An 11,681-nucleotide genomic window follows, 5' to 3' on the forward strand; every position below is an offset into this window, starting at 1 on the left:
GCCGCTCTTCCTACGAACTCAGTCGAGTTTACTTTATTACGGGCTCGCCCATGCCTCTCGTAAGCCCTGCCGTGCTTTCCTTAGACCCACCTGTCGTATCTACTGTTTAGCAGTAATTTTTACGGGTCTAGCCTTCCTAGCTAGCTAGCTGCTCCTAGCGGGCTCGAACGGACGGCTGTCTGAAAATCCTAGGGTGGTAGTGGCAGCGACTGAGTGGAAAAAGGGCCCAGAAACTTTGAGTACTTTAAAACTATCTAGTGGCTTTTCAGTGGTAGCTATTTTTATTACAACGCGAATGATATTCATTATCGTATCGTAATTTGTATCGATCGTAATCGCATCATAATTCAACACTATGGATCGCAGTTTAGCTAAAGCGGACAACTTTTCATCGCTGTTCGCCGTTCGGTCATCTATCATCATACCATGAGCCGTGGCGATACTACGCCACTATTACTCTGGTGACGCGTAGTAGTGGCTTAGCGCCAGCGGTCGTTATATGCTTCACGTAGATTGTCGATCGTAACTGCTTAGTGCTTAGGTACCCGATGTGCTGCTGATTCGTCCTAGCTTGTATGGCTAGTATGTAGTTTGTGGTAGATTGCCAGATACCTACGTTCTGTGCGCTGTTTTTTTGACACAACATCGGTTCCGTTTCAGGACGGAGGGCTCATCGCGCTGCGGTTTCGCCACTGACCAGAGCACGCTCTCGTTCCTAGACCCCAGCTCCCTGTGGCCGCCGACGGACGGTGCCCAGTCGCCCCTCCCCGTGACCCGCTCCTGTCCCGAGTCTCCCCTCTCCCCGGCGCTCCTCTCGCCTCCCGGTGTGAGCGCGCTCTGCCTCCCGGCCAGTCCTGGGTCGCCGGCGGCCGGCGGTGAGCCGCGCGCGGTCAGCCCCCTGGCGACGCTGTCGGCCGATGTACCGGCGCCGCGCGCGGTAGAGTCACAGGATATCAAACACCCCGACATACCTCCGCCGGCCGCGCTGTCCCCCGTGCTCCCTGCCCCCGTCCCCGCCTCCGCTGCCACCCCCGCCGATGAGCGCAGCCTCCTGCTGGCGTCCCGCTACCTGCGTCCGTCGCCGCCGCCGGCCGCTGTGCCCGGCGCCGCCGGCGGCGGCGGGTCGCTGATGAGCTCTCTCCACCTCAGTCTCCCGCTGGACTCCATCAGTGAGACGGGACTGGGCGCCGCCGACGGTACCCTGACCTCACGCGTACCGCGTCTCTTCGTCCCGGCGGCTGATGTGAGTAGATCGAGCTGAGGGAGATGAGATGAGGGAAGGCTGGGGTGGGGAGGGAGCGAAGGGGGTGTGTGAAACTTAATGAGTGCTGAATTTATATCGGGCGATTGGGTAGTATGCCTAAAATTTTGTGTTCAGAAGTGAGAGGAGTAACGATTTATTACGGATTATTATTACATTTACGGATGTATTATTTAAGCAGATTTCGAATGAACTTAAATAGTGTGAAATAGTTCGTCGATTCATCGACATAAATTAAATATGTTGGTAAATAACCGCTCTTTATTTTTTGCATCGTGCTGATGTCGGTATCGCTGGTGTGTGCAGCAGGCGGACATCAGCGGTCAGCAGATCTCGGCGCGATCCACCTCGATCGGAGCCGCTCGCAGCCCCGGATCACTGCCGGGCATCCAGGACGATACTGGTTTCGGGTAAGGCCAGACACGGGCCGATCCAGTCCAGATGACGCAAAGAATTACACCGATGGTATACTATGTATTATTGCACAATTTATTGTGCCGTTTACAGAAGCATACCCACAGAAGGAAAATGGGCGCAAAATGACCTCCGCAGTCGACGCGCCCTAAAGCCCAAATAAACATAAACCACAGAAGGAATTTAGTTGAGTGTGTTTTAATTAGTAAAAGGCTTTTTCACATTGTGGGTTGAATAAGCGCCGTATTTTTCGTGGTTTAGGTTGTATTTTGGCCTTCTTACTTTTCTCGATTTTTACCGTAAGAAGTGCTTTTGTTTGATTTTGCTCAAAGGAAGACCTTTGCGCGCGCTTTTATTTTAACAAATATCGACAGCTGTTTTGTCGCATTTGCTTCACTTTGAGCGATAATGACTACGATTAATACAAACAGCATTAAAATTAAAACGTCTCCATTTGCTTACGAAGATAATTTGTTTGGGGAATATTTTCTTGGCCAAATTGTTCTTGTGAGGCAACCGACGGTATAGATGTTACCTGTTAGGCAACTGCATCGTGATGATTGTTTGAGTGGGGATTGAAACGCATTAATTAAACGGCCTTTTCCAGATTTGGCAGTGGATGTTTTGATGGGCTGGAAGATTTTCAAAAGGAATTTGACGCCGGAGGATTCGCTAGTGGTGGTGAGTAATCAAGTCTTCTAAACCTTATTCATGTTATCTATGCATAACGGTTTCATTTTCACGTATCGATTCTTCTCACGTCAGTTAAACTTTTTGGGGGAGGGTGTTTCTAAGGACCATAAATGTCGCTAACTTAATCTTGAGCGCCTTTTTAATCATCTACATACATACTAGCTCCCCGACGAATGGGCTGCTCTGCGCTCTGTCAAACATCTCCGGTCACCTGTCTTGATCGGTGGCTCTGTTCTCGACAGGGGAGGCGTTCAAGGCGGAGCTGGATCAGGCGGAACAGAGTCTGGATAGAAACGGACTGCCCATGGTCGACTTCTCGCTGGCGTCAGGCACATACGACCCGCACACCAAATTCACGTACGATTGCTCGTCGCTCTCGCTTTGTTGCTTTGGATTTTGGTGAAACTTTGGCTTGAAGTGGTGATTGTTTTCGAGTGAGGATGGACAGACCTAGGCAGTACCTAACTAAACGTTATCACAGGAGCATTTGAAAAATGACCCAATTCCTATCCGACCATTGCACGTCTGGTTTTCAGGATTCGCACCTGTTTTGCGTATGTTGTGGGATTCTTTCGACATGTTCCTTTTATGTAAGTTGTGGACTTGCCTCATGTTTCCTTATTCACTTAGGTGTTTTCTTCACTGTCTATCGGTTACGCAACGGGGCAATATGCTCCCTTCAAACTGTAAATGTATCATTCAATCGAACAAATGACTTCCGTTTGATTTTACAGGCCCTCTGGCTGCGATGAGAGTGTAAACATTTCGCAGTATTTGAAGGCCGGCAGTTACCCGATGGGAGTTCTGGGTGACGCTTCAAACGTTGAGCCGGTATGTGTGAACTAAGTGTCAGTGAATTGATGTGTTTTTGACAACATTTTCAACATTATTGACATGATCTATTGGACAGAGCAAAGTTACATGACAATATAGGTGAATTTTTAGTTATATTGGGTGCTGCTTTTCCATAGTCCAGAGCAAAGAAACGCCTAGTTGCATTTTTATCTTGCCTTCCAGCGAATTCTTCTCTCGTTAGCCGTTATAACGCAAGCTGACTTTGCGGAATCGATGACATCGGTTATTTGAACCATCGCCCGATGTTTTACCGCTTGTTCTTTCGTTTCCGCCAGCCTCCCCGGTTCAGCATGAGCACGGTGCAGACCACGTGGCAATCCAACAGCGGACGGTTTCCGGACGAGGACTTCAATTCAACCAGCTCCAGTACGTTTCCAGCTGGGGAGTATGAAATCATGAGAACGGGATTTGTGTGTCTGTGGTTTTTTCAAGTCGCACCTGCATTGGCTACCTATTGAAATGCTATTTTCTTTCAGGTCGCTGAATGTTTTGCGCTGTGTAATTTTGACGTATTCCGTAATTAAGTTTTGAAGTCATGAGCATATGAAGCATATTTATTGCTAAGAATTGCAAATTAAAAGTTGCAACCGTGTTAACCCTCGCCCATGTTGGTGCAACCCCCCCCCCCCCCCCCCTGAGGTTTTTCTTAGCTACACGCCGAACCGTTTCAGATAGCCTGTTCAAATTCTCAGTACCCTTTGGGGCATCCTTTGCGCAACTTTTGGTATTTTTTTGTCAAGGTCATGTCAGGTCACGGAGTTATGACGTCATAAAGGGAACAACCTCCGGCCAGATTTACGCTAAATTGGAGATTGCTTCACATTGGTATAAATGCCGACTGACCTGACACACTGATGGATTGTTTTAGAATCACAACTGGCTGATTTGACATTGGCACAATGTCCGTTGACATTTTGAAGGTTACTAAAGGTCAAGGTAAGGTCAGTGACCTCGGTTGACCTGTAATGACTGTTTGCACTTGTATGCCTTTTCGGGGTATTTTGATGCCCTGAATTCGAATTTGCTATCCATTTCAGGCATCGTCGGTTGTTTCTTGTAGTTCATTTTGGGTCAGGGTCAGGTCAGTGACGTCACACGCCTGACGTGACCCAATGCACAAATGGCCTTGCAGACTTCCGATGCTCCCAACGCATCATTTTTAGAGTTATGACATCGAAATATACACCAAACGATAGAGAATTGATCAAGGATCACGATAGTGAAGGTTTCAAGTCGATATCTCTTACCGTTTTGCCGCAATCGGCGCGGAAATCTGAAAAAGTTAGATTTTTCCGAAAATTTGACCTTTGACCGGTCATAAGTAGGTCAAATGTTGACTTAGGACCAAAAATATACCGCCAATCGCGAGATCTCGTTGAGAGCAATCCGTTGGTCTTTTCCGCTAAGCTCTACGACGCTCTGTTTTCAAACGCCAGGGGGGTCGCACCAACCCCCCCCCCCCCCCTGCATGGGCGAAGGTGGCAAAACACCGTTTACGGGCGAGGGTTAAATTATCTACCGAGCATGAACACTTCCTCTGTTTCGTTAGCACGCGTGCCATATTTTCCCGATGACAAAATGCAGACCGGGCGCCACTCAGCCGCCTGACTCGTCTCCCGCTCTCTCTGTCCCGCAGCTCTGCCGCGGTCCCGTGAAACGTTCAGCGTGTCCCACGGCTCTGGCTACAGTCAAATCCACGGCACCGGTGGCCCTGCCCGAGTCGGAACGTACACTGTGCTGACTGCCGTCGGCTCAGCACCGGACACGACCTTTTCGACCGGCACCGGCGTCTCCCCCGGTCCGGCCCCCAACAAACGGGGTGGTAAGGACGGAGCAGCAGAGAAGAGTGATACCGAGCGGACCCAGGGGATTCACGAAAATGCAGAGAGTCGGCTGGAAAAGGCGAGCTCGTCGACAGCGAGCAGCCGAGGTTTCTCGGTGGCGAGAACGGCCAGCGCTGAGGAGCGGTATTCGCGGGGCGGGCGGTCAACAGAGGGCAGTACAGGTTTGCATCATGCGAAGAAGTCGGTGAATGGAACTCAAAGCGAGACATTGAAGGAAGCTTCGAAGGCCACGGAGCGGAGTCGAGCTTCACAGGACTCTCAGGACGCGAGCGTGACTCTGGTGAACGCCAGTCGTCCGTCGCAGGACTCGCGTGACATGACTCTGACTCCCGAGCGGAGTCGGGCCGGCAGCTGTGATACGGCCACGCCGACCACGGTCCGTCCGCGGCCGCCGCCGAGACATAGCGCCGCCCTGGGTGACAGCCTGCGCCGCAAGATAGTGGACGTGCTGAACCGTACGGAGGAGGCGCGGCTGCAGCTGCTGATGCCCGGTCGGAGGACACCGGACGGTGTGGTGCAGGCGACGGAGGCGGCAGCGGCGGCGGTGACTGTCAGCCAGCAGCTCACCGTCACTGAGATGATATCGCTATCCGAGCAGCCGCTAGATGACTCTGAGGACGGACAGACTGCGGATGCGCAGCCGTCCCCCGCAGGCCGCGACACGTCCGCGCCGCTCTCAGAAGACCTCAGCGCGTTCGGGAGCTGGCCGGACGGCGGTGAGTGGCCCCAGGCGTACTCGCAGGCGCGCAGCGACGAGCTGAAGCGGAGACAAGAGAAGGAGATGGCCGAGCACAAACAGCGGCAGGAGGAGCGCATTCAGACGGCCCGCGCTCAGCAGGCGGCGCTGCGAAAACAGTGGGAGATGGAACAGGAGCTGAAGGAGAAAGTAGCGCGACAGAGGAAGCTTCAAAAGAAACGCGATGCCAAGGCGAGACGCGATAGCGCCGCGTCGACGCTAGACCGGTCCCACGACACATTGAGTGTGACGGTGCACCATGACGTCCCTTCGTCGCCAAAGCCGAAGCAGTCTTCACCGAGGCGTACGGCAACTCCACGGCGTCCTGTATCGCCGCGGCGGTCGTTTTCAAAGCCAAAACAGCAACAACAGACTCCGGAGAAAAAAGGACAGCAGCCGCCACCAGAACAGAAGCAGCAGGCACACCAGCCGAAGCAGTCACAGCGTCCGTCACAGTTGGCTGCCGACAAGCCAGCTCCAGAGGATATACCCTCCGACCCACCGTCTGCCGCTCCGACAATACCGACTCCGGCTGTGGCACCGCCGCCACCTCCTACTAGTGCACCTTCCCCGGCGCCTACAGCGGGAGCCGTGGACCCGGAGAGGGTGTCACGTATTCTCCAGGAACTGAATGCAGCCACGGCGTCCGCTCATACCCCGGCTCTCAGCATGCAGCAGGTGGTGGAGGCGGTGATGCGGCAGCTAGCCATGCCAGACATGTCTCTGGACGAGTCGTGCCGCAGCCGTACCGAACTAAACGTCACGGACATCCTGCAGGAGCTGCGTGGCGAGAGTGAGGAGCTGAGCAACCAGATGGCCCGTGCTGTGCCTCCAACTGGCTCCAGCGCTCCGGCAGAGACGCAGACCGCCATCAGTGGCACAGGCGGCGGGCCGGGGGACGACGCTGGCGGCGCTGCTACTGGCAGCGGCAAGACCGGTCCCAAAGAGGCGACGCGTTTGGCCGAGTCAGTGTCGCGCCTGCACCGCGGCGTGCCGGCGCGTCCGCGCGGAGAACAGCCGCGACGCCGCTCGCCGGTCAAACGATCGGCATCCATACCGGTACAGCCGGCCGGACCCAAACGCGGCACTGAGGGTGGTTTCCGTGGAGCGGCGGCCCGGCGCCGACCGGTCTCCACTTACGCTACTGATCGGGGACCGGAAGATGCTTCCCGACAGCGTCCCAACTCTGCCCAGTCGGATCTGGCGGTGAGAGGGCGGAGGGTGCCGCGCATGGGCATCCGTCGCCAAGTGGATGAGCTCACCACGGACGACAGTGATCGCGCCGTCACAGCCAGGAGCGTGCGAGGCTCGCCCGGGAAGCCAGGAAAGAAGGCGCCGACCCGCCAGTCGGCCGCCGCTGCCATCGCCGCCACGGCCGCGGCCGCTGCCCGGGCGGCGGCCGTCTCAACGTGTCCCGACTCTGCCAGTTCTGACGGGTCGGCCAGGACGTACTCGATCGCGTCCGACCGCGCTCCCGGCTCCCTCCCGGCAGCGGTAACTGAGGAGGCTCCGGAGTCGGAGCCGGAGCGGCCGGAGCCTGCCGCCGCTACCGCCCCCGCCCCCGCCCCCGCCCACAGTGCGCCGGTCTCCGCCGCCGCCGGCGCCGCGCTGCCCGCCACCACCAGCTCGGCACTGGCCGACATCGGGATGGACTACGACTCTCCAGAGTTTCTTGTGGCTCTGGCGGCGCGGCGCTATCCGAGCTCGACACCGTCGCTGGCCCGCTCAGTGGCTGCGTTTGTGGCGAGTGAGTCCCTGGATCACGTATCTCCTATTGTACCGGCTGATGCAGACACCAGTGAACCAAGCAAAGAGGCGGACAGCGCGCGGGGTGAAGGAATTAATGATGATGATTCAGGGGCAGAGACGGGTACGGAGGCTCGCTCAGAGGTCTGTGGGGATGTCGGAAAATCAGCAGCGGTGACAGCTAGTGGTACAGCTACGGCTACGGCACCAGCGGGGACCGCAGGACAGGAGACCCATGTGGAGGTGCTGGTGCCACCGCCGGCTGTCTGGCCTGAGGAGAGCGCCTTGGAGATGCGTCCTACGACGGGTACGTCGAGCGGCTCTATGGCGACTACAGCGGCCAGCGCGGCGGCTCGGCCCTCTCTGTCGAGCGCCGCCCCGCTGCAGACTCAGCCGGAGGAGCAGCCGCGAGCGGTGGCGGTGACCGGCTCCACGTCAGCAGAGGTGACCGGCGCCGCCGCGCGACCCCGCCGCAGTCGGATCCCGACTCCTGTGCGGCGACACGTAAGCGATATGGTGGCGGCCACCTGCCAGAGCGCCCCGTGTCTCCTACAAAGTGAGGCGGCCATGCCCCCGCCCCCGCCTCCACCCCCGCCCGCGCTGCCGTCGGCGGTGCCCGCGGCGGCGGCGGGTCGGCGGCCGGCCGCTGCGCTCAGCGGCGGTGACCGACAGACCGGACCACGCCCGGCGCTTCGTGCCTGCAACAGCGTGGGCTCGACGCGCGACTCTGGGGCGCAGACCGGCCTGTCGGCGACCTCCGCCAGCCAGCGACACAACCGACTGGTGCGCTCGGCCAGCGCCCAGGCGCGGCCCGGCGAGCCGCCCGCCGGGAGTACGGTGACTAGTGAACAGATTCAGACCGAACGCGGACAGAGAGGATCCAAGGCGTCCGTGGTGACAGCGGCGGCGGCCCGATCGGCTCAGATTCAGACGAGCACGGCTGCGGTGGCGCCGGCTCAGAAGAAGCCCGAGAATGATAAACCGGGGAAGGAGAACACCGCCCCGCGAAAACGAACGTCCTCTGTGAGTACCGGAGTGCAAACTGCCGACCTGACGTTCACGAAGCCCTCCAAAGAGAAGCTCCCACCAGAACCTACGAAAGAATCAGATGCTGTTCCATCGGATCATGCCAAGATAATCTCTGAGCTACCGGCTCTGGCCACTGCCGAGGTACAGACAGAGACTGATCAATCTTGGGTGGAGCTATCCGCCAAGCAACGAGACGGCTCGCGCATAGCGGAGCGGCCTATGGTCACTCAGCACGGAGACGCGACGCGCGATCAGCCAGCACAGGCGAACAACCGAACTCAACTCACCAATGGAGTCAGTGTAGCGATCGCGGAGACTGCACAACACGCCCCGCCGCCGGCGCCGATTCAGCGAGCGGAGAGGGAGACCGAACAGACTGTCCATCCTCTGTCGGTTGGCCCGGCAGAAGACACGCCGGCGACAGAAACCAGCTCTGACGGTGACGAGCTAGTGATGGCCCCCACCGAGGTTTCCCACCCTGAGATTCTGTGCACGGACATACGCTCGGAGCTGTGTGTGCCGGTGGTGAACCGCACTGCACACTGGGTGCAGCTGATACCCAGTGTGTCCAGCGTGGAGCTGAACGACAGCCTGCTGCCAGCGGAGAAGGTCTCCGATCCGCTCACAGTCAGCCTTCGGACGCGCACCCTACTGGATGGCCACCAGGAGGGCGCCGTGCATGTTACCCTGATCCCCCGCGTGGCCGGGCGAATCACTGTCTACCTCACCCTGTGTGTGGAATCCATTGAGCGGCGGACGAGCGGCCCGGCCGGCCGGCACACCTGTCGGGTGCGGCTGCGGATGGTGTCCGAACGCCCAGCCGTCGAGCTGCTGCTGCAGGAGCCCGGGCTGCTGGACTTTGGCACGCTGCCCGAGAACTGCAGGAAGGTGGTGCCGCTGACTCTGGTCAACCTGAGCCGCGCGCCCGTGCCGGTCACACTGTCGGTGAGTGGCAGAGATTGAGGGCACGCTAGTAGTTGTAGCACAGCACTCTGCTGTGAGGCGTAATCACTGATTTAGTATTGAAAGCCGTGCCATATGTGAGGTGTCTAATTGTCTTTTGTTCAGAAACATGACTCAGCAGGATTATTGCTTATGTACTGCAGCCGATTAAAGTGTCTCTTTGCTCGTAATCATCACATCTACCGCGCTTCATCTCATGGTTCTAACGTCTGGCTGTCGTTGCTGCAGGTGATGTCGGCGGGCCGGGTGTTCCACCTTCCGGACGGAGAGCTGACGGAGACCCCAGTCCTGCCGGCTGCGGCCGCCCCCACCCGTCTAACGTCTACCCTGGCCCAGTTCACACTGCCGCCCGTGGACCCCAGCTCACAGGGCATCTCACCGGTCACACTGAGCGTGGCGCTTCTCACACCGGCACTGGACGGCGAGCAGGGTGAGTGAGTGAGAGAGAGAGAGTGAGAGAGAGAGTGAGAGAGAGAGAGTGAGAGAGAGAGTGAGAGAGAGTGAGAGAGAGAGTGAGAGAGAGAGAGTGAGAGAGAGAGTGAGAGAGAGAGTGAGAGAGAGAGTGAGAGAGAGAGTGAGAGAGAGAGTGAGAGAGAGAGTGAGAGAGAGAGTGAGAGAGAGAGAGTGAGAGAGAGAGAGTTAGAGAGAGAGTGAGAGAGAGTGAGAGAGAGAGAGAGTGAGAGAGAGAGTGAGAGAGTGAGAGAGAGAGTGAGAGAGAGAGAGTGAGAGAGAGAGTGAGAGAGAGAGAGTGAGAGAGAGAGTGAGAGAGAGAGAGTGAGAGAGAGAGAGAGTGAGAGAGAGAGTGAGAGAGAGAGTGAGAGAGAGAGAGAGAGAGTGAGAGAGAGAGAGAGAGAGAGAGAGAGAGAGAGAGAGAGAGAGAGAGAGAGAGAGAGAGAGAGAGAGAGAGATTCGTAAAAAAGGATGGTTACTAGCGTATTCATTCGCTGAAAAAAATGGCAAATCATTGTGAAAACATTGCAAACTATATCGGAGCTGTGTAATGCGCAATCCGTTAACTATGGTTATGAGAAGTCTCCGGATCAAAGCCGACTTCTAGTAGCCTTTTTTATTCTGCTCATACCCAGGGGATGGCAGTAACTCGGGAGTATTCGCCCGCCAAGCCGACCGGATCCCGGACCGCAGATACACGGGCTTGATCCGTCGGCTTTTGCTTCATAGCGGATAACTGTACATGTAAAACAAATCGTAGGACGAAATTTACCTGTGCATTCTCCCTCGCTGAATGTGGCGTCCAAAGCGTCATCGTAGCCCGTGTTGTCCAGTCCATTTTCGGAGACGGCTTCTTCAAAGCTGAGCATGCCTGCTGACAAAATAAACATTTAACAGCCAAGTAAGCGTAAATATATTAGCCTCCCAAATGACAAGCATTTAGCATGAGAGAGAGAGAGTTAGAGAGAGAGTGAGAGAGAGTGAGAGAGAGAGAGAGTGAGAGAGAGAGTGAGAGAGAGAGTGAGAGAGTGAGAGAGGGAGTGAGAGAGAGAGAGAGAGAGAGAGAGAGAGAGAGAGAGAGAGAGAGAGAGAGAGAGAGAGAGAGAGAGAGAGAGAGAGAGAGAGAGAGAGAGAGAGAGAGAGAGAGAGAGAGAGAGAGAGAGAGAGAGAGAGAGAGAGAGAGAGAGAGAGAGAGAGAGAGAGAGAGAGAGAGAGAGAGAGAGAGAGAGAGAGAGAGAGAGAGAGAGAGAGAGAGAGAGAGAGAGAGAGAGAGAGAGAGAGAGAGAGAGAGAGAGAGAGAGAGAGAGAGAGAGAGAGAGAGAGAGAGAGAGAGAGAGAGCTGAGCGTGTCTAACGCGGCGGGAGGTCGTGTAATTTGGTTTTGTTGGGATGAGTCCAGGGAATTCGTCATAGCGTTTGTTCAATAGGCGGATGCTACTGCAGAAATCTGTCAGAGTCAAAGTACTGGTTACCGAGAATGTAAACTTCAGTTGACATCGGTTAGTGAATTGCATCTGTAATTGTGAGGAGCCGCTGGATAATCGGCATTGAACACCCAGCCCCTTCCCGACTGTCTAGTGAGGGTGTCCATTGGATCGTCACTGTGTGTGCGCCGAATATCTGTCCAGCACGCTCTGTATCCGTCCGTATTTCCACTTCGCGGGTGTACGCGCCGTGTCGTTCCGGTTATC

At 56.2% G+C, this 11,681-nt stretch overlaps 1 protein-coding gene across 1 annotated transcript; it reads left to right on the forward strand.

Moving 5' to 3' along the window:
- The first annotated feature begins 167 nt into the window (after positions 1-167).
- On the forward strand, positions 168-10,051 carry LOC122365598 (proline-rich protein 36-like). Its single transcript, XM_043336945.1, has 10 exons — positions 168-1,243; positions 1,568-1,671; positions 2,283-2,356; positions 2,611-2,725; positions 3,103-3,199; positions 3,499-3,589; positions 4,860-7,329; positions 7,429-7,550; positions 7,773-9,523; positions 9,770-10,051. Exons 1-10 carry the CDS (start codon positions 1,130-1,132, stop codon positions 9,977-9,979), a joined length of 5,148 nt encoding a protein of 1,715 aa, XP_043192880.1. The 5' UTR covers positions 168-1,129; the 3' UTR covers positions 9,980-10,051.
- The last annotated feature ends 1,630 nt before the right edge of the window (positions 10,052-11,681 follow it).

This window comes from Amphibalanus amphitrite, unplaced genomic scaffold (assembly GCF_019059575.1).
Source record: "Amphibalanus amphitrite isolate SeventyFive unplaced genomic scaffold, NRLGWU_Aamphi_draft 000750F_arrow, whole genome shotgun sequence".
NCBI classification, from domain to species: domain Eukaryota; kingdom Metazoa; phylum Arthropoda; class Thecostraca; order Balanomorpha; family Balanidae; genus Amphibalanus; species Amphibalanus amphitrite.

Bases quoted from the DNA above. Each gene is read 5' to 3' on its own strand.
- LOC122365598 (XM_043336945.1), top strand. From the start codon at position 1,130: ATGAGCTCTCTCCACCTCAGTCTCCCGCTGGACTCCATCAGTGAGACG. The intron at 2,726-3,102 runs GTACGATTGCTC...TTGATTTTACAG, and splicing joins GACCCGCACACCAAATTCAC to GCCCTCTGGCTGCGATGAGA. The intron at 3,200-3,498 runs GTATGTGTGAAC...CGTTTCCGCCAG, and splicing joins ACGCTTCAAACGTTGAGCCG to CCTCCCCGGTTCAGCATGAG.